Below are 19,924 nucleotides of genomic sequence, written 5' to 3'. Positions count from 1 at the left end.
AAAAAATCTCATTTTACTTGTTGCTTCATATAGAGACATCAACCACAGGGTTTTGTACTAGTTATAATTTTTATAAATTTCAAACAAAGTGTGGTTCTACACAGGTCAGAATGGCCTAATTACAGGAAGTTCTTTTGCACACTTTTTTTCTTGTAATAAATTCATACATTCTGTCTTGACTGGAAAAAAGGACAGGTAATTCTGTGCTCTTTCCCTGTCTGATTATCTCTCATCAGTCACAATATACAAATACATCATTATCAACACCATGGAAATCATGTAAGAAAAACAAACTGTACCAATTCTCAAGTGGGGGGAGGAAATCTTAGCAGCTCTTTCAGTCCAGCTGCAAGAAGAAATACACATTTTGGATCTTTTTTCTTATATATTTCTAATTATACATATATCTGAAGTCTTTGAGTATTTTTGGAAAGGAATTACATGGCCTTTCTCATACCCAATCCTGTTTGAAATATCAAGACTCTAAGAAAATCATAGATAATAAAATGGCTTCTTATCACACACGACCAGAACATAAGACGCACACAGAGCTTTGCTGTCGCTGGCGAGAAAAGCCAGATGTGGTTTGGCTGCAGCTGTTTGCGTTCAAGACAACGACCATTGGTCTGATTCTCCACCTGGTGGGGTGAGAGGTGAGAGGAGAGGATCAGGCCTGATTCTATTTTAGCCTGGTTTACTAAAAGCAAGACTTGTGTCTTGTGCAACTGCCTGTCCCTGTTTGCCATTGGTGCCAGGAAGGAAGGACTCTGCAGCCCACCCACACCTGAGTGAGCAGTTTTGAGGATGTGAAGTTTCTGAAGTTTCACAGAAGAGCAGCAGAGCAGAGGGAGGAGAGCCCAGGCAAACCCTCAGCCTGGAGGGCAGGTGTGACCAGCCCAGGCCCAGGGAGCACAGCCAGGCACTGGGCCACCAGCAAGGGCTGCTACAGCATGGATTTACCTGGGACCTGGTGTCTTCTACAGCTAAAACAGGGTCACAACCATTAATTTTAAATTACTTTTAAATGGTTACTATATCTCCAAACAACACTGAAATTAAATCCTTATTTGAAAACTGTGAATTTTAGGTCCATCTACCTGAAAAGGATGGTGTCAAAGACCTACAGACAGAATGAACATACCCCAACATACACATTAGTCTTGCTGGACATTACCAAATCATCTTCTAGACTGTACATGGAGACTCATTCCCTTAATTATCACCTTGCTCGACAGAAATACACTAATTAAAACACTATCCTGCATACTATTTAAAAAACTCAAAAAGTCATCAAACTCCATTTTGTCTTGTCAGCAAAGCCAGAAGGTTACTCCTTTGTGGGCTGCTCTAGGACCTGTCAGCAGCCTGGTCAGTCACTGAACTCATTCTTTCCCAAAGCCAGCCCTGCAGTGGCCCTGTCTCACTGACTCTTGTGCCAGAGGGCCCTGTCACTGCCCAGGAGACCCTGCCAGGGCTGCCCTGTGCCCTGGGTTGGGAACATGGAGGCAGAAACAGGCACCTGGCACTGCAGGAAGGTTAAAGACACAGATGATGGCTGTGAGCTCCCTGCTCAGGCTCAGTGTGCCCCAGGAGCTGTGGCACAATCAGCTCCCAAAGACCTGAGTGCTGTGCCCCTGCTGCACAGCCATGGGACAGAGGGATCTGTCATCCTCAGGACGTTCATGGAGCGGGACACACTCAAACTTTGGTCCAGCAGGATAAAACATGAGATTTTGGGGGTGGGGGGGAAGAAAAAGTTTTCAAAAGCAAAGCAGGGAGGAGAATGCAATACTCCAGCCCCTACCTTTGCAGCTGCCATGACAAGATGGTCTGGAGCTGGGAGAGGACCCTTTTCCTCAGTAGCCCCATTCCCTGCTCCAGCTCTAGACTGCTCCTCAGGATGCCACCACTGGCACTCTTGAGGGCACAGTGGGGCATATGGGGTTGAATGCTTTGCTTTTCCCGGAGGGTCCCCAATTTTTACATACGTGGTAAAATTTAGCATTTAGTGGCAAATTCAATAGCTCCCATTTTACAGGAAGGTGTCGAGGCACCAGGGGATGTGGGACCAGCACACTGTCACCCTGCTCATGCAGAGGTAGGAAATGGACTGACAGTACCTGATTCCTCATCTTCCATTCAGAGACTTCCCACTGCCATTTCACAATCAGAATGAGATTCCTCAAAAATAAAACTCCAAAGTGCAGGTTTTTGTCTTTCCATCCATTGGCAATGTCACAAATCTTCATTTTGGCAGTTTCATATACCCAAGGTAACCCTTCCCCATCTCTCTCTCCCACACACAAAAGCTTACTAATTAATGTGCAATCAAAGCTCCCTAGCCCTTCCCTCTCCTATGCTTAGGGCAGGGGTAGACAGCAGCACTGTTACTGTGCAAAAATCACTAAAAGTAATAGAGAAACCAGAATGAACTCATTTTAGGGAGAGGATAGAGTAATTGCACTATAAGAAAATGTCACAAAGGATATTTCCTTAGGGGACTGAAAGGAATCAATTCTTCCTGCAAGATGCTGATAACCACAGTAGACCAAGAGGATTCATGTTCCTGAGAGCCTACATGTCATTTTTGAGGTAAATGACCAACACAAACAGGCAAGCTTCTACCTCTGTAGGACACAAGTAGCTTCCAGAAAGGTACAGAACTCTCAGGTCCTCTAGTCATGAACAGAAAATGTCAAAAATCAGAGTTTAGATATGGAGGGTTAGAAGAGCCATGGGAATCAATCACCACAGTGCAACTTATAATCAAGCAATAAATCTTCACAGGCAAAAAAATCTGACTAAGCCTTTACCTACTCCAAGGCTTTTTCTCCAACAGGACTATCTACCTGCTTCACAGCTATCCTGACACACACTAAGGTACTTGCAATGCCAACCTCCACTGAGACACAAAGGAAAACATTCGAGTTCCTGCAAAGGTGAGAGCAGAATGATACACACACCTACTGCTTTGCTCAGAGGCTCAATTAGTAAAGAGTGGGTTTTGGTTATGCTTCATGTCCATTTTTAGTGCTTTTAGTGCCCTTTGTTATTTACATAAAGCACCACTAGTCTGAGGGTTAAACAAAACACCGCTAAGAGTGAAAGCCACTCACTCACTCTTGAGCTTCTTTTGGGATCGTTTTTACCAGGCTGACTTTTGCCTGTTTGCAACCCTTAGTCAATATTTATCTTTACTAAAGTACTAGCAGCTTTTGTGGGACCTAAGACCCAATTACCATCAAAATGCCTTCATGCCTTAACAGCTGCTCTAAATGAGCTAATGGCTTCTATAGAAATCCTAACATCTGTAATCACTTTATATTATACATTACATCCTTATGTGGCAGAGACTTGGTACAGTCCTTTCATCAAATGTCCTGGAAAGAAGTATTTAACAACAACACTTTATCCACTCATTGGAGCATCTAATGCTCACTGCCTATTTGCAATGCTTAAGTATATTCCAAATGGGGGGTGAAATGTATCTACTCATAGCCCAGCACACAAGGAAAGCATGCAGTCTACTCAAACATGTGACAGTAAATGGCATTCAATTGAATTCTCGGCACCAAATGCAAAGGGTTGTGATCCAGCAACCAGAGACTGTAGAGGGGGTAGAGGAACTACTCAGATTGTAAAAAGAGTTCAAAGTGTTTTTGTCACAGTAGCTGTTACACGTCTTTACTTCCCTGCTAAGCCCTGCAGCTCGCAGGCAGGAGCTGCCACCCGCACCGACCCGAGGTTGGAATGCTGTGTGCAGCAGGCCCTGCCCGTGCCACCGCAGAGGAGTCACGTCACTGCTGCACGGAGCCTCTCTGATGGTCCCAGTCAGAAGTTTCCTTTCCACAGCCACCCTCAAGTGGGGTGTTTTTGGTGTTGACCGACAGCAAAAAGGGCACATTTGTGATGATGTATCAGCTGGAATTAAGGAGCACAGGGAAGGCACAGCCAGAGGCAAGCAAATGGAAAAACCTCCAGGTGACCCTAGGGTGGAGCAAGGACTTGTAACCACCGCGTGCCCCTCTGCAGTGATGTGGTGCTCAAGCAAAGTTGCCAGAAGGTGCGTGCATAGAAACTCTTCAGCTCTGCTGTCGACCTAATTTAGGTCACATCTTCTGAAACAGTTTGATAATCAATGCAAGAAGCATTTTTCTCCTCTAATACTGAAGGTAGGTTTGATGTTTTCTGGATGTGTAATGCTCCTTTCAAGTTTGTTTTTCCCAGCTTGCCAGGTGGATAGAACAGTTCTCATCTGTTCATGTTGATAAAATTTTAGTGAATTATGAACCTCAGAGCTTGTGAGAAAGGCAACTTTGATCCAGTGTCCACCCAAGATAAAGACAGGTGGACAGGGTCCTGAGGAAGGCTGGTCCTGCTGTTCAGCTGCCAGCCCTCTGTTCTGCTGGGAAGCTTTTGGCCACCTCACTTTCCTTCGTGTCTGAATCTACCGAGGCTGTGCTGCAGGAATCGTTGTACGTGTCTGAAAAGGAGGACATGGGCATGGTCACTACAATATTTCTACAGAATTTTCCATCTACAGTCTTGAGGTTCTTTGTTAAAAGCCTGAAATAAAATAAAACATAAAATCACAATTCTACTGCTCTCCTAATTCCTTCATGAAAGGCAAGGGAGTGTAACTTCTGGTGTGTAACTATAATGTGTGCCTGGCTTTGGTTTTCTTTTGAAGCACTGGACATGCCAATGGAATGAAAGTCATAGTTGGCCTGGTGAGGAGAGGACTGACAGGCTGTGGAGGTGAAGGAGCAGCAACTGAACTCCCTTTACACCACAGCAAAGAATCCTGAGGTTCAAAAAGGATTTCCTCCACTTTAACCAGCTGACCAAAAATAAAAATTCAAAAGAGATCAGTAACTCAGAATAAAGTGCTGGTAGCTCTCTATCACAGATCCCCAGGGAACGGCTGTGCAAGATTTTGCTTTCTTCTGCTACCAGAAGAAAAGCAGGACACATTTTGGCAAATTATATTTAAGGCTGGACAGATATTAGTCTAAAATTTTAAACCTTTAATCTGCAGAGTTGCTCAGGTTCAGCTTTTCCAGTGCAACCTGTTTGGGTGTTAGGTCAGAACCAAGGCTGAGAACAGATGACTTTTAGTGCTGATTTGGCTGAAATCTTGCCAGAGCAGCCCTTCCTCCAGCTTTTGGAGCCAGCTGTGAAATACGATGAAGGCAGTAATGGTTCATGAAATTTGAATGTTTTCAAACCTAGGCCAGAACCACAGCCCTGATGCTGGTCTACATCCAAACTCCATCCGTGCCAGGATCAAAGCTGTCCTGCAGACACACCCTGTGTACGAGACACTTGGGCTAGCTGTACAGCAGCCAGCCTGAGTACTGGTAGCCATAGAAATTGGATGGGAGATTCAAGTTCTGCTCTGAAAGGGGAAAATGATAAACCAGGCCAAGGAAAGCTGCTGTGCCTGACTAGCTCTGACACCCAGGCACCAAATTTTGGGTTAGCTCAGCCATGTCACCAGACACTGCAGCACAGACATACACTCAGGTGAGCACTTTAATACAGAAGGTGTACTTTTTATCACTGTTTTTACTGCCACATCCTTTTTCAGTATGGAGAAAAAAACCAGTAACACATTTTCTCTATTACCTGCATTGCCGCTCTTAATTATGTTGTTACTGTCCCCCTCTGCTGGCTGCAATATACTGGAGGGAACCCAGTCACTTTTCTCAGAGACCAGTTTCTTCACTAACCTGAAACTCAGAGAACAGTCAGTGAATTTTCCTACATTGCCTTTCTCTAGGTTGTTCCTTAGAGGTGCATGCTGGGCTATTATTTCCTAAATTAAGGAAGAAGGCAGAGGACACAGGGTAGTGCTACAGGTATCTGGTGTAACTTCCTTCAGTGTCAGATGGTGATCCAGCATCCCAGAGCAAGCTCACTTGCAAGCAGGCTATGTGACAAGGAAGTAGAGCCTTGTCCTGTGGTTGGGACACTGCCTTTGGGCTTGGTAGCTCTGGGTTCATGGTTGGACTCAAAGTTGGAGATCTTTTCCAACTTAAATGAGACTACAATTCTAAATTCAGAGCTGAAGAAAAGGAATATTTTGTATTATCCATCCCTCTTGCTGTAAATACCACCCCAGGGTGGATGAGTTTAGTTCCCTTCCCAACTACTTCACCCTGTGGAACTCACTCCCTTCTTAGCTGTGTGTCAGCTCTGAATGAAGGGTCTGACTGCACTTCAAGGAGAGCAGATCTTCTCCCTCCAAACTGCCTGTGCAGGGAGAATTCAGGTATCCAGGCAGGTCTGTTCCTAACACTCACTTGGCAGAAAGAGAAAATGAATACACCAAAACATGCATGAGCTCAGGGAGCCAGACTCACTGCTCTTTGTAAATCACATCTTATATTTAAACTTTTGGGGCTCTCAGTGGAAGGCATGGGGATTTTATTGATGTATCCTACAGGATGATGCTGCCTCTGACAGATTTCCTTCTGGTGCCAAAAGCCCAAATATTCCCATCCATTTCCTTTACACAAACTTCTGTCCCCATAAACCTCATGTCACAAGCATTTGGGTGAATTAACCAAAGCTGCTTTGTGTGTTCATGCCTCCCACTGCCTCTTTCATGTTGTGATCAATGGGGTGAGTGGATTTGTATTGATTTTGAAAAGACTTTGACATTAGTCTGAATATTTTCCATCTTTTCCAGGATGTTCTGCCTGTCCAATTCTCTCTGCCATACTCACCATTGACCATTCTCTCCTTCCTGCACAAACTGCACTAAATCTCCATCCTCGAGAGTAAGAGAATCTGGGAAACAGCTGTCAAAACTGCCTTCTACCCGAAAGAGATTGCTCCCCTAAAATGAACAAAACAAGGCACCAGAAATACAATCACTATGGATGAAAGAACACTGTGCAAGAGAGTTTAGTTAAATACTGAATTAAGCATTTCAAGCTGGCAGAGATTTCATCTGTAGGCATTGTGTTTTATTATGCCCAGGTTAAATACTATTCAAAATTAGGATAGACCTGTGCTGTACGTTTAGACTTTAGGCTTAACACACCAGCCATTATTCTGATATAAAAATTGGGTTTGTAACACCAGGTGAAGTTATCTGGAAATTCCGAAATTACTTTTTTAAAGACTCAGAGTCTTCCCTCACTTTTGTAGCAGGCAAAGTGACAGCTTACAAGTATGGATGACTTTTTATGATCCTTATCCTGACAGCAAAATAGTCTTGGAATAATCTTCCAACACCCCAGATCAAATTTCCATCTCCTGTATTCCCATACATGCATGAATTTAAGGCTGGTATGAGCCCAAACCTTGCAGGTTACATTGTGATCCCTATAGAGGAGGAGGTTGTACTGGGAAAGGGCAGTGTAATTTTAAAAAAGCAATTACATTGTTAGGGTTGGTCTCTTCCTCTAAGTCAGAAGAGTTGGAGAGTTCATCCATGCTGGAAGGGATGGCTTCAAAATCTTCAAATGTGTCTAGAGAAGGCATTTGTCTGCTGGGCCAACCTTTTCAAAAGAGATAAAGCAGAAAGAGTTAAGCTATCAGTCATTAGCCTCTGAGAATCAGTCTTTGTAAAATAAACATCACAGGTTCACTTCCCACTCTTCCACGTACCAAATTGCTTGTACGTTTTTTTAGCTTATTCCATCGTTTTGCCATAAAAATTATGTCACAGCCATTATTCTGTCTCTAAAAACCTGTACCAGTCACTGTCACTTGTGTGAGAGCAGCCTGTGTGGCTGCAGTGTTCATATCCGTGGATACCTCCAGTGCTCAGCATTACTCAATCCCTGAAGCTCAGGAGGTACAAAAAACAAGGATCAGCAATATTCCTGCAGAGCAAATGATAACTTGTGCTGACATGACTTTCAGAAGGCCATGATCATTCAGTTTCCAGCTTACCTCCACATGTTTATTGCAAGTCCAAAGCCATGGAATTTTGGTTGACTTCTTATCTCCATCTCACCCCAAGGTGATATTACCACCTAAGCAACTTACAAGACTATACCCTGGAGCAGGCTGGAAGTGCAGGGAAGGGACAAAGTAAACAGCAAGGCACAAAGACAACTGGGAGGGTGAGGAGAGATCTCAGTCATATTTGTGCTGTTACCTGTCTTACTGCATGATTTTTACCAGAACCACCCCAACTCAGTGGAACAGACTCAGTGAGGGATCTCCAGCCCAAGCTCAACAGCCAGTCTCTCTTCACCTAAAAAGGCACATCCATAGGTTGTGTCCTGAGGGAAAATGAGGCTGAGCCTCATAAGACCTGTCTGCCTGAGGTTCCCATGGTGCAAAAGTAGCTCAGGCTCTTTCATGCAGATGGCAATAACCATCTGCACTTTCCTGTGCTTGATGCCTGTCCCTTCTCTGGTGGGGATGGGGTGACTACAGTCCAGCTCAGAGAAAACAGACCTTGCATCTGCCAAATGACTGAAGGTCATTTGACATCTGACAGGTACAAACTGAATGGAGTCAGTCAATTTACCATGTGCATTCCTAATTAATGTACCTGTGGGCATTAGCTGATTCCCAGGGACTTGGGCTGAGCAGATGCTGAACCAAGTTCTTTACATTCTGTGGGTCATAGCTCTGGACAAGGCAAAGCTCTGACCACAAGGCATGGAGACATGCTCACACAGTGGGATTATGCACATCCCAGCACTCTCAACCCACACCAAAACCTGGCCTAAGACAATACAAAACCTAAGCCAGGCAGTTCAGGCAGTAAACAGAAAAGCGACCTGATGTGGGAGAAATAGGTTTATTAATTGGTTTATTTAATCCCTCCCCATGCACATCCTCCCTGCTATAGGCACTGGTTGGTGTAACACATCATCATGCAGCTCTGCAGCCCTTTCTCCCCCCTCCTGCTACCCAGGGACTGTGTCTGCTCCAACAACTGCAACCCAGTTCCAAAGGACACAGGGACCTGCTTCCAGGAGAGCTGCCCCCAGCTACCGCCCCACAGGTAGGGTTTGTCTGTGCTTTTAAAGGTGTAAACCAGCCTCTGAAGTGACACTATCCTGGATCAGTTTATTCACACCAGCAATACTAGCAAAGGTCTAAACGTACAAGAATATGCTGATTGTAATTAACTTCAAACTGCTACTGCAATTTTAGTTCAAATCCACAGGCTGGGCTACAAGCACCAAGAGAAAAAGATAACCCTCTACCCCATTAGACAAAGCTTCCACAGTCTTTTGCCACTGTCATTTGTAGAAAGCATCCAAGGCAGAAACCTCACCAGCAAGAATTCCTTACAAATACATGCATCAGCCTCCCTCTTCCATACAAATCCCTATTCTAATTTCAGAGACTAAGAAACAGCTTGTTTCTCATGCTTAATTCAAGCTAAAAAATAAGACAGATCAAATTCTGAGCTCTCTGATATCAGTTAAAAGAATTATTTTCAGCCTGACCTCAGAAAATCAGAATCTGGGGCATTGTTTCTATGCTAGTGATCCAAGCTTGTTCTTTCATTGTTTTGATGGGGAATAAAATTCACCAAAAGAGAAAAATCTCTTTATAATAAAGAGAGTAGATATTATCATAAATTTAGTTTGCACTCTCAAATTGAGTTTACAAATGCTTTAATTTTGTTTACCTGTCTGTGAAGCAGATCTAGGTACGGATCTCGTGGTGGAACCAGCATTGCATTTAGTCTGGGCCAATATGGTGTTCTCAAAAGCATCTGTGACAGGAAGTACAATTTGTGTCTTCAAGGTGAAATAGTGACCAGACAACCAGTACAAAGTGAATTCCTGCATCACCTCTGCAACTGACAGTCTCTTTAACAAACAGGTGGACTGGGGTCCAACAGTTATAAAAGAGGAGACACATGACCAGCACAAATGAGTGAAAGGACAGCAGCATTCCACAGAAAAACTGTAAGTCTGAGAAGGACAGAGAACAGCGAAATGAATCAAACAGAAGTATCGATGTTAATTAAGGAAGACAATTGCTGAGTGAACAATGCAGTGTTCTATTTCATTACAGCTTCCTTACCCATTTTTAACGTATTTTCCTTGCAGCATTTCAAATTACTTTGTAGGTGATAATCTATGGTTTTGATCCCAATACATACAGCAGCAAAAGGGGACCAGGGATGCCAGAAATTAATGATTTCATTCTTGATGAATGCAACACAATTTTGGGGGGGGATCCCTTGTGTTATTATCTCAGTCAGAGCCTGGGCAATAGCAGCAATATCAGGATGATAATGTTCATTGTTTCCTGCTTAAAGAAACTCAGTCTGGTGAGGGATGTTGTGCAGCAGGACCTTGTTTTTAACCAGTGAGGAGCAAGCTCTATGCTGCAGATAGTTCTTGCACCTAGAAATGCCCCCTGCCTCTGCAGCCACAGAGGATGCTGAGATGAGGGCATCTGTCAGTGAGGAAATCAAGGCATAAACCCCACACTTTGGGAAACTCTGGTGCTGGGTGCCAGGATAGTTCTAAACATAGTGCCAGGGATAACTGGCAAAAGGAAGTGCTGTCTCTGAATTGTTTCTTCCAATCTCCCTGTTCCAGTCTCTTCTTCTGCTGGGAGTGCATGGGAGGTATCTTGGATATTCCATCACTGACCTGTTCACTGGCTCTTCCTACCAAGTTTTTGTGCAGAACATCACAATGCTATGAAAGGACTTGTCAGACTACATCTCTCTCCTGCCTGTCCTGCAGCAGAAGTACCTGGCTCCGTGTGTCCCCCTAAGGCAAATGGTCAGGGAAAGCTGGCAATGGAACCTGGTGATCTTCCAGTGGCTGAGGAACAGCATCCAAATTTAACTCTTTGGTATTGTTTGTTAAACAGTAATTGATAAATCTGCTGCAACAAATTGGCGGAAATTCTGCTTGTCTGAAATGAAACACTGCACCTTAAATGGCCATTAATGCACAGTCTAGCCTCCCCTGTAGTCTTCATGTGCATGGCTCCTGCTTCTCTCATTAGGAGTAGATACTAACAAGGGAAGAGGGATGCAAGTGGCCTGACTGCAGGTGAAGGTGAAAAGTAGCCCTTTGGCTCCCTGCTGCTGCTCCCTATGGAAGGAAGCAGAAGCCAGGCAGAAAATCCAGATCCAGGTGACAGTCTAGAGCTTTACTTCCCAAAACAGGCAGAGAACTGGGGGTTTAATTTAGGCCCATGCCTAGGTGAATATGAGTGCGGGTGACAGGCAAGGGAGTAACAAGCTGTCTTTATCCCAGTTATGCAGAAAACCTGACCCCAACCCCCTAATGGACTCCAGTGTCATCCACCAGCTGTGATGAGATGTGAATTCAGTGAATAATGTCAAACGAGGTTTTCATGCAGGATGGAAATACTCCTACCTTCAAACCCCAGGGGAGTTGGGTCACTCTTTATTTCATGTCTCTTGACTTTTACTGCAGGAACAAGGGGACCTGTGTGAAGTTTACAGAGTCACAAGGCTGTAAATATTGTTAAAGGAGAAACTTGCTTTCCTATCACCTGAAAACACTAACTACCTAACACTTTTAATTTCCCCCAGAAGAATGACCAACCCCTAGGTTCTAGGTGGTGAAGATACACACTTCTGTGAAGTAGATAGGAAACAGACCCCTTTTAGAAAAAGGCATTGAGACATCACAGCAAAAGAATGTGCTTCCCTTCAGGTCTCACAGATGTTCCCTCTCACTCTTGCCTAGGAGATGGCACTAAGGCAACCAGACGCGCAGTCCCAGCCTTCACCCGTGAGGCTGGCAGGGCAGAGCCCACAAAGCCAACATTTATGACCCACAAAAGCGGGGGACACCAGCCACAGGTCCCTGTACGGCGCCTCTCCTGTGTCCCGACTCCACATGGCAGGGAGCTGAACTGTCAGCAGTGAGGATCAGACACAGCAGCAGCTGCAGCCTCATAAGTGATGACCCCAACACCCTGGCTAGACCTGCATCTGGGCTGATGCTGAAACAGGACTCAGGCTTCAGTTCTTTTATCATCTGAAATATTTTCTTAAAGCAGATGCTGTAAATAAAACACTTAATTAAAAAGCACCAAATCTATTTTCTAGTTTTGAAAATCATTGCAGAAGTAGCTTTCTCAGTATCCCAAGAGATTGCCAACAGTCTTTTGGCAGACAGTATTCTAGGATAGGACTTTCTGATATGAAACTGTAACAAAGTTTGACTATCATTGCAGCTCACACATGCTCTCTTTGATAAACTACACTAAAGACCAACCCTTGGTTGCCCATTTTCTTTGTACATGTATGCTTCATTGTGTTCCCCAGCTTTGAAAATAATTATTAGGAAATAACTCAGTCTTCCCATAATTTAGCAACTGATCATGTATTTCTGAGTTGTTGCTGAGGGCAAAAAGCTGTAATAACATCTTCTCCTGTGCTGTGCCCATCAGTTCCATGTGGTCATGTTCTAGTGCTGTGGTCTAAAGGCGCTGTCAAAGAAACATTCGTAGGTAGTGGGACTACCACATCCTTCCTGTGCCCATCACCCCCACTGTGCCCTCATTCCCTGACAGCCTCATGGCAGCCAAGGATGTGGTTCATATCCGTCACAGCTGTTGAGAAGGCAAAAGATACTGAGCAACTTTCTTACTGACAAGTACAGAGCAAAGATTTTTATACAAATTAATTCTGCCATTTTTCCTTCTATTTTGGCTTGTGAATTGCCCTGAAAATCTTAACCTTGCAAATCAGTTCCTCCACTCCATTCCAGCAACTGCCAAAAGGCAGTATATTCAGAATTCCATGTAAGACCATATGTTCTGTTGTCAAAATTATCCCTGACATGTAGGCTTATTTGCCCACAATGCTACTGATTTTCAACACAATCAACTTGCCTAAATGCATGGGTTGCTTTTACATCTAGGCACTAGTACAGTAACTTATATTTTGTAAAAGTGCCTTTTCTAAAACTAAATGAAACTCAAAAATTAAACTTTCATAAGCTCCCACACAAACTGCATGGAGTTCAGTGCATCCGGCACCCAGCTCCCTTACACATATGAAAATTTCCTTGCAAACGTAGTTTCTAATCATGACAGTGATATTGCTAAATATGATTAAAACTGGCATCTATAGCTCCTCCATTTTTGGCTTGATTTCAGGCTTTCTTGTTATCTGCTATCTGCTATGCAACAAGGAGATTCTCTCCTCCTTGAAAGCAAAAATCTTAAAGAGCTTTAAGAAAACAGAGAAATAACTTCAATTGTGTGGGAAACACAAAAGGTGGAAAGGCTCTTAGGTGTGAGAAAAAAGCAGGTTTCAGAAAGAAAGCAAAAAGAATTAAGGAATTACCTCTAGCTGCAAAAACTTGAAGATAGAAAAGGATACAATTATATAGCAAGCAAGGACATTAAAACAGTGGTTAGAGTTTCTAGGTTTGGCTGAGATAGGTTTTGAAGTTGCAAAAAATATGCTTAGAAAGATAGATAAGTTTAAGCTTAATAGTGGAATATTGTGTATTATTATGAGGCATAACAAGCAAGTATTGTGTACAACAGATGTACGTGGGCTGTTGTGGGTTGGTTAAAACAGTTGTCTGTAACTTTTAGAAGCACACTATTGGCTGAGAAGCTTTTAAGGATGCTCTGTAATCGGGAGGTCTCTGGATGTCTGCGACGGCGTGAGCCTTGTACCACCTCTGTCTCAACTCTGTATGAGAGACTGATAACAGAATAAAATAATAAAAGGCTCCTGGAGCATCTGTCCAGGCTCCCCACCCCATTTGTCGACGAAAACGCCAACAAGTTGAACAGCAGTTAATCCAAACCAGGGAGAAGTTGGAAACCTAACCCCATACCAGCCAAACATCAATCCAATTTCCATGGACACCAGCAACACTTTTTGAAGCTTATAATGGAGAAACTGGGAAGAGTCACTCTGTGTGCTGGCAGCACACCTCAGTACACATTCCAAATGTCCTGGCCTGCCTCCCTGTAGGTGTTACACTGGTGCTGATTCTTCTTCTACTGGAACCTCCTGCCTTTGTAAAATTGAGCCTGAGATACTCTGTGAGCAGCATTTGGCAGAGGATGTGTCAGCCAGCAGGCAGGGAGAGGGGGAGCTAAGCAAGCAGCATGACAGTACCTTTGGTCACAGCAGAAGCATTGACTGTGGTGCTGATGGAGGAGGCTAGGGAAAAGCGACGGGTAACTTCTCTGTCCTTAGACTCTGGATCTGGGAGAACAGACAGATGCAATGCGGGCAGGGTTAGAGGTTAATAAGCACTGAGGGTAAAAGGTGTTCAAAGCAAAGCAGCAGCTGGAAAAGGGTAAAGAAAAGAGAGGTCGCTCCTCTAAAACAGACAGGAAAAATACCCTCAGCAAAGTGAAAAGCACAGAAAGTGTTATTATGAACATATTTTCAAAGCAATTCCAATTGCACCAATTTTAATACTTCAGAAAAGAGACTTATGCCAATTATTATTTTAGCAACCAACTAGTGTCCAAGTACAGCTACAAAACACAGAGAAATGAGCATGATGGCTGGAATGGGGTGTGTCTACAGATGAGGTTTGGATCATTTTAGACACTGAACTGCTTGTTCAGTGATGACTGACCTGAAATACACTGAAAAACAAGCATTAATTGAGTTCACATTTGTCATTTCTAAAATTTAACTGTGTGAATGCCAGAAAGCACTCTCTGAGCTTCCATCCTTACCAGTGCAAACCAGCTTGGAGAAAGTGAAGGCTACACAGTGGCTTTTTGTTTACTTATTTAGCATCCTGCCTTTTCTCTAAGTGTGCTCAGAAGTGAAGACACAGCTTCCCCACATTTCACTATGAGATGTGTTGAAGTTGTGCCAACCCCAAGGAATATGAACTTGGCTCTGCAAACCAGGATGGCTAATGCTGACCCAAGGGTGGGGAGATGCAAAGTGCTTTGAGTGTGGACTTTGATACATTTTGGTGCCAGCTCTGGGATGGCTGCCCTGGGAATCTCTGCACTGATGGAGTTTCTTATCCAGACATCAGCATTATTTAGGCTGAAACACCGAAGTGATTATATACAACATTTTCCAGCCCATCATATCCAGCCTAGGCAGACAGTTCAGCATTTCTCTGAGCATCCATGCACCACTGCCAGTTGATATCCATCAATCTTGTTTTCACCCTAGTTAGTCTGGGTATTATATTGTTTAGAGCTTCCCTTTTATGTGCTCTGGACAGGAACAGACACAGCAGGCCTGAACCAAAGTACTCTCAGCTCAACACGCCATCCTTTGCCATGGCCAGTAATGAAAAACTTCTAGACAAAGCATTAAGGAGCATGATAAACTGATTGCAGACACTTCCCTGTTCCCTTCTTCGAGCTTCCAATCTGCCTCAGCAGTGCTGAGGGGCTTTGCCTCCAGGAATGACCATGCTCTGCTGGCCACCCAGCCTGTGTGCCAAGGGTTCCCTCCAGGCCAGGAGCAGGTCAGCAGCAGATCAGCACCACAAAGTGAAATGGGACATTGTGTAAGGGGCCTTCCACAGGAATCTCAAGTAAACAGACCCAGCAAGGCTTTGAGCTCAGAGTGCCTACTGGTGACAGGGTATGAACTCTTCTGAGCTGTGCTTCATTGCCAGGAACACTGAATACAAGGCAAGACATTTCACATGACAAGAAAAACTCAGATAAAAAAAATAAAACAGGCCCAAACCAAAATTGTAGATCCAAACTCGCAGAAATTACAGCATTATTTCTGAAATCTCTGTTTTGTGATTGATTTCCTTGAGTCACAAGATCTAAAACCCACTGATTTTTATATTCAGACATTGAACTTGTTTGTCCATCTTGAATCTCACTACTACATGCAGCCTTAATCTTGCAGCCAGAATCTTATGGCAGTACTGACTCTTGGTGCCTTCTTATCTACTTTATCACACTATAATTTAATGCTTCTGTATTTCTGCTTTTATGCTTTCATCTTGGTTCTTCCTCCTTTGATGCTCACTCTCTCCATCACTGCACACTAACCCTTTGTCTCACAGAAGAAATATCATTTATCAGAACAAGAGAAAACCCACATGAAAGCAATAAAAGGATTAATTACAGTATCTTTTCAGAAAGTGATTGTAAGTAGCCATTCCATTTTATTTCTATTCACATTTCTTTCTTTCCTCTAAATTCTCTTCCTTGTAAAGCCATCGCCGGAACTTGCAATGCTCTCTGTTCATGGATGTCTACTAAACATTTATGCACAAGTACTCAAAACACAGCATTTTACACAATTAAGTGGAAATAAGCTCCAGATCTCCTGAATTCTGGTTCCCTGGTGTAACCACTAGGCCACAGTCGAGCAATATTTGGAAAAACAAAGACATCCAACCAATGAATGATTTCACACATTAAAATCTCATGTAGCACAACAGAGATGATACTCTTTTTCTTCAAGCCTGTAAGCTGCTGAAAGAAGTTCAGTTGATCATTTAAAACCAGTTCACACTTTGACCCTTGAGATAAACTGGAAACAAACGTTATTTGCACTGTGCACCAGTAAAAGACCCAACCAGCCAACCCAGAGGTTGCCCTGCCAACATTCTGTGGGAGCAATTTTTGGTGACAGTGTCTTTGAGCAGAGGAGCCACTTGTGTGCACCAGAAAGGAGCGTTTGGGTGAGAAGTGGCAGCACTTTAGGAAACAGTGAGGGATGGCACTATGGGATGGAGAGAACATTGTGGGAGTGCAGGAGACAGATGGCCTGAGACCAGATGCTGCATGGGTGATTTTACCTTTGGGTGGAGCTCTGCGGTTGGAAAGACCTTGCAATGTGAATCGCTTTCTAGCAAGCGCTGTGCGCTCAAGGTTAAGGCTGCTGGAAGCATCAACTAGGAGAGAGAGGGAGAGGGAAGAGAAATAAGGAAGGAAGGGTCAGCTGTTCAGCTTATGGGAAAGGAAAGGTTAGCACTGGATGACAACCAAAAAGAAATAAATAAGTTTTGATTCAGTTCAAGCCTGAGCAAGAGCTAATCAATTAGAAAAGTGGCATGAGGTCAGGGTGAGTAAACCAGCTGAACCAAACAGAGCCCCTGGGTTGAGTTTGGCTCACTGAGTTTTAATGGAGAACAATGAAACAAAACCAAAGAATAACAGGTGAAGGGAGGTAGCTCTCATCAAAGGAAAATACAATTTAGCAGCAAGCTAGTGCCTTCTATTATGGAAACACATCACTGGTTGGAACAGAAAGTTGTAGGGAGAAATAAGAGAAGAAGCCTCGCCGTGCAGGACATGCAAGTGTTGTGAGCAGCCCCACTTCTGCTATCCAGCACGGGCACTGAAGAATCTGCCCTCACCAGCCCTGTGGCTGGTACACCTTCTACCTTACCTGCTGAAGCCTTTCTAAAGCCTCTGAAGCTGGCAGAGAGTCATGCAATTGATCTCATGATTTTCTGGGATGTAAGGATGCCATGCCAGCAAAGCTCACATGCCAGGCTCCGCATGAATAATCAGCCATGCTGTCTGACAGCCACCTCTGCAGAGACCAGTCACAGATGGATCAAGGTCCTGAGGCTCTGGGCTTGAAAGACACTCAGTTACTCACATTGCAGGAAACAGGTGGACCTAGATCAAACCCCCAGATCCACACATTCCTGCCAAATTGTCCATCTCCTCCTTTCTTGGTGTGGGGGCAGATAACACACAGAAGGTTTATGGCAAAGGAGCAGAAGAAAAACCATGTGTTGGGTACCTGATTCTGAGCCTTAGGATTTAGCCAATAGATTTTCCTCCTATTTATTTCATACACTGTCACATGAAAATCCTTAGAGGGACAAATGAAGACCAAAAGTACAAAGGGAACACGAAGAGACAGCGAATCCACACTGACAGACAAGCAGCAGACAGACAAGCTGTGCTTCCAAAGGAAAGTGCATCCCATCACTTCCTGATTTGCAGCCAAGATAATCCAGGATCCGAGGTGTCTGCATGCACAGGTGGGTGTGAGATGAACAGATTTCAACAACACAGAAGAGTTATGTCACTGTGGTTCAGCTCCTTCTAGCCAGTGCCCAATGCCAGCTCTGGGCCAGGCAGGTGCATCTGGCAAGGAGCTGCTCCTGAGCAGTGACTTTGGCTGTGGGGCTGCCTTTGGCTTTCAGACCGTCCGTGTTGGCCATTCCCTGCCATGGCTGCTCCCACTGCCAGGCAATCTTTGTACAGATACTGTAACTTATAAAGAATCCAGAAACTGGTATATGAAATATATTTACTTTCTGTTCTCTTAGGGCAAGAAAATTCATAGCATTTAATTATCAGAGAGTCCAACAGGGAGTACAGCAGTGCAGGTGTAGAGGGGTGGGTTCCTGTCTTAGTCCTTCAGCTCTGCAATTTTATCACTTCACTGAGGGGCCCCTTGGCATTTCACAAGTCCCCACAGCCTCTCAGCACCAGCAAAGCATTAGACACTGGTCTCTAAAGTCATGCTGTTGCCACCTGAGTTATTTCAAACCTTTTCCTTCATTCTGCAGGTACACCAAATAACCCTGGAAGCTATTTCCAAACATAGTAAGGACCAGATCCTGATGGGCAACAGGTTGAACAAGAGCCTGCAATGTATACTTGTGGCAAAGAAAGCCAACAGCATCCTGGGCTGCATTAGGCAGAGCTGTGCCAGGGAGGTGATGCTTCCCCTCAGCACAAGAGAGACACTCCTGCAGTGCTGTCCTGTCCTGGGCTCCTCAGGACAAGAGAGACATGGGCACAGTTGAGTAATCCAGTGAAAGGCCATGAAGATGATTAAGGGATTGTGGTAGCTGACATGAGGAGAGAGTGAAAGAGCTGTGATTGAACAGCCTGGAGAAGAAAAGGCTCAGGGGGATCTTATAAAATAGAGAAGATGGAAACAGATGCTTCTCAGTGGAGATGAGAGAGGCAACAGGCACAAATTGAAATACGGGAAATTCCATTTAAAAATGTGAAAAACCCTTTTTACTGTGAAAGGGGTTAAACCTAGGACAGCATCCCCATGGCAAATTGTGGAGTTACCATCCTTGGAGCTATTCAGAACCCAACTAGGCATGGCTGCAAGCAACTTGCTGCAGCTGACCCTGCTTTGAGCAAGGCAGTCAGACAGGGGGGCCCCACAGGTTCCTGCAGGACTTGCTCCCGTTTAATTTCAAGGCAGTGACTCCACGAGTCAGGTCCACACAAAACATTGGCTTATATGTAGAAAACTCTGCCACAGGCACTTGTCAATAAGAATAATGAAACTGAAATAGCTGGTCAATAGTACCCTCCCCTTCTGCACTGCAGAAAACCCCCAATATTTTAAAATAATCTGTGTTCACATTAACTACACCGATACTGGAAGCATTTTACAGGCAGTAGGTGGCACAAAAGAGACAGTTTTGGCACAGCCCCAGGCTCTGTGCCGGGTCTTGGGACATTTTTGAGTTCAGCCCCCTGCAGAGCCCCAGCCGTAGGTGCCTCACAGGGACACAAACTCGAGTTTTGCTGGGACATCTAGAGCTGGAGAGCATTTTGCTGGCTCTGCACAGCGAGGTTTGCAGCTCAGGATGCACAGGACACCCGAATCCCCAAACAAGAATGGACTCACTGGCCAGCCCTGCAGGAGCAGCCACCCACCAGAGTATGAGGATGCTCTGGGCTGAGCCAGTGGGATCCCAGCCAGAGCCCTGAGGAGCTGCTCATGGGAAAGCAGAAGACAGAAGAATGTCAATCGGCACAGAATGTGATCCCACTTCCCACACTCTCGAGTAAGCTGGACAGTTAGGAAACATCAATGGAAATTTTTTTTTGGAAATGGGTTTATAAATTTCATAGGAAAAGCTGCTTCCCCACTTTTTTTTTTAATTTTAAAAAAAGTCTAAATGTTTTAAAAGTAAAATTTTACTGGAAAAGATTTTTAAGATTGGATGTTTTAATGTATAATGCATACCTTTTTTTCCCCAGCATGAAAAGTTAATGCAATGAAAAATCTTTTGGTGAATAGCCT

General features: G+C 44.2%; 1 protein-coding gene across 1 annotated transcript in view; it reads right to left on the bottom strand.

Annotated features, from left to right (window-relative positions):
* Positions 1–4,382: 4,382 nt before the first annotated feature.
* The window catches only part of MCF2L2 (MCF.2 cell line derived transforming sequence-like 2), a gene marked incomplete at both ends in the record, with an annotated part of 135,089 nt that continues 119,547 nt past the window's right edge, over positions 4,383–19,924 (bottom strand). Inside the window, 8 exons of the mRNA XM_082288249.1 lie at positions 4,383–4,483; positions 5,629–5,732; positions 6,732–6,844; positions 7,393–7,511; positions 9,614–9,700; positions 11,334–11,405; positions 14,072–14,161; positions 16,704–16,799. Coding sequence (XP_082144375.1) covers positions 4,383–4,483; positions 5,629–5,732; positions 6,732–6,844; positions 7,393–7,511; positions 9,614–9,700; positions 11,334–11,405; positions 14,072–14,161; positions 16,704–16,799 — 782 coding nt within the window. The remainder of the gene's footprint in view (positions 4,484–5,628; positions 5,733–6,731; positions 6,845–7,392; positions 7,512–9,613; positions 9,701–11,333; positions 11,406–14,071; positions 14,162–16,703; positions 16,800–19,924) is intronic.

Source organism: Coloeus monedula (assembly GCF_965178545.1).
Source record: "Coloeus monedula genome assembly, chromosome: 10".
NCBI classification, from domain to species: domain Eukaryota; kingdom Metazoa; phylum Chordata; class Aves; order Passeriformes; family Corvidae; genus Coloeus; species Coloeus monedula.
The sequence above is the reverse complement of the archived record's forward strand: the minus strand, read 5'-3'. Positions and strand labels throughout refer to the sequence as shown.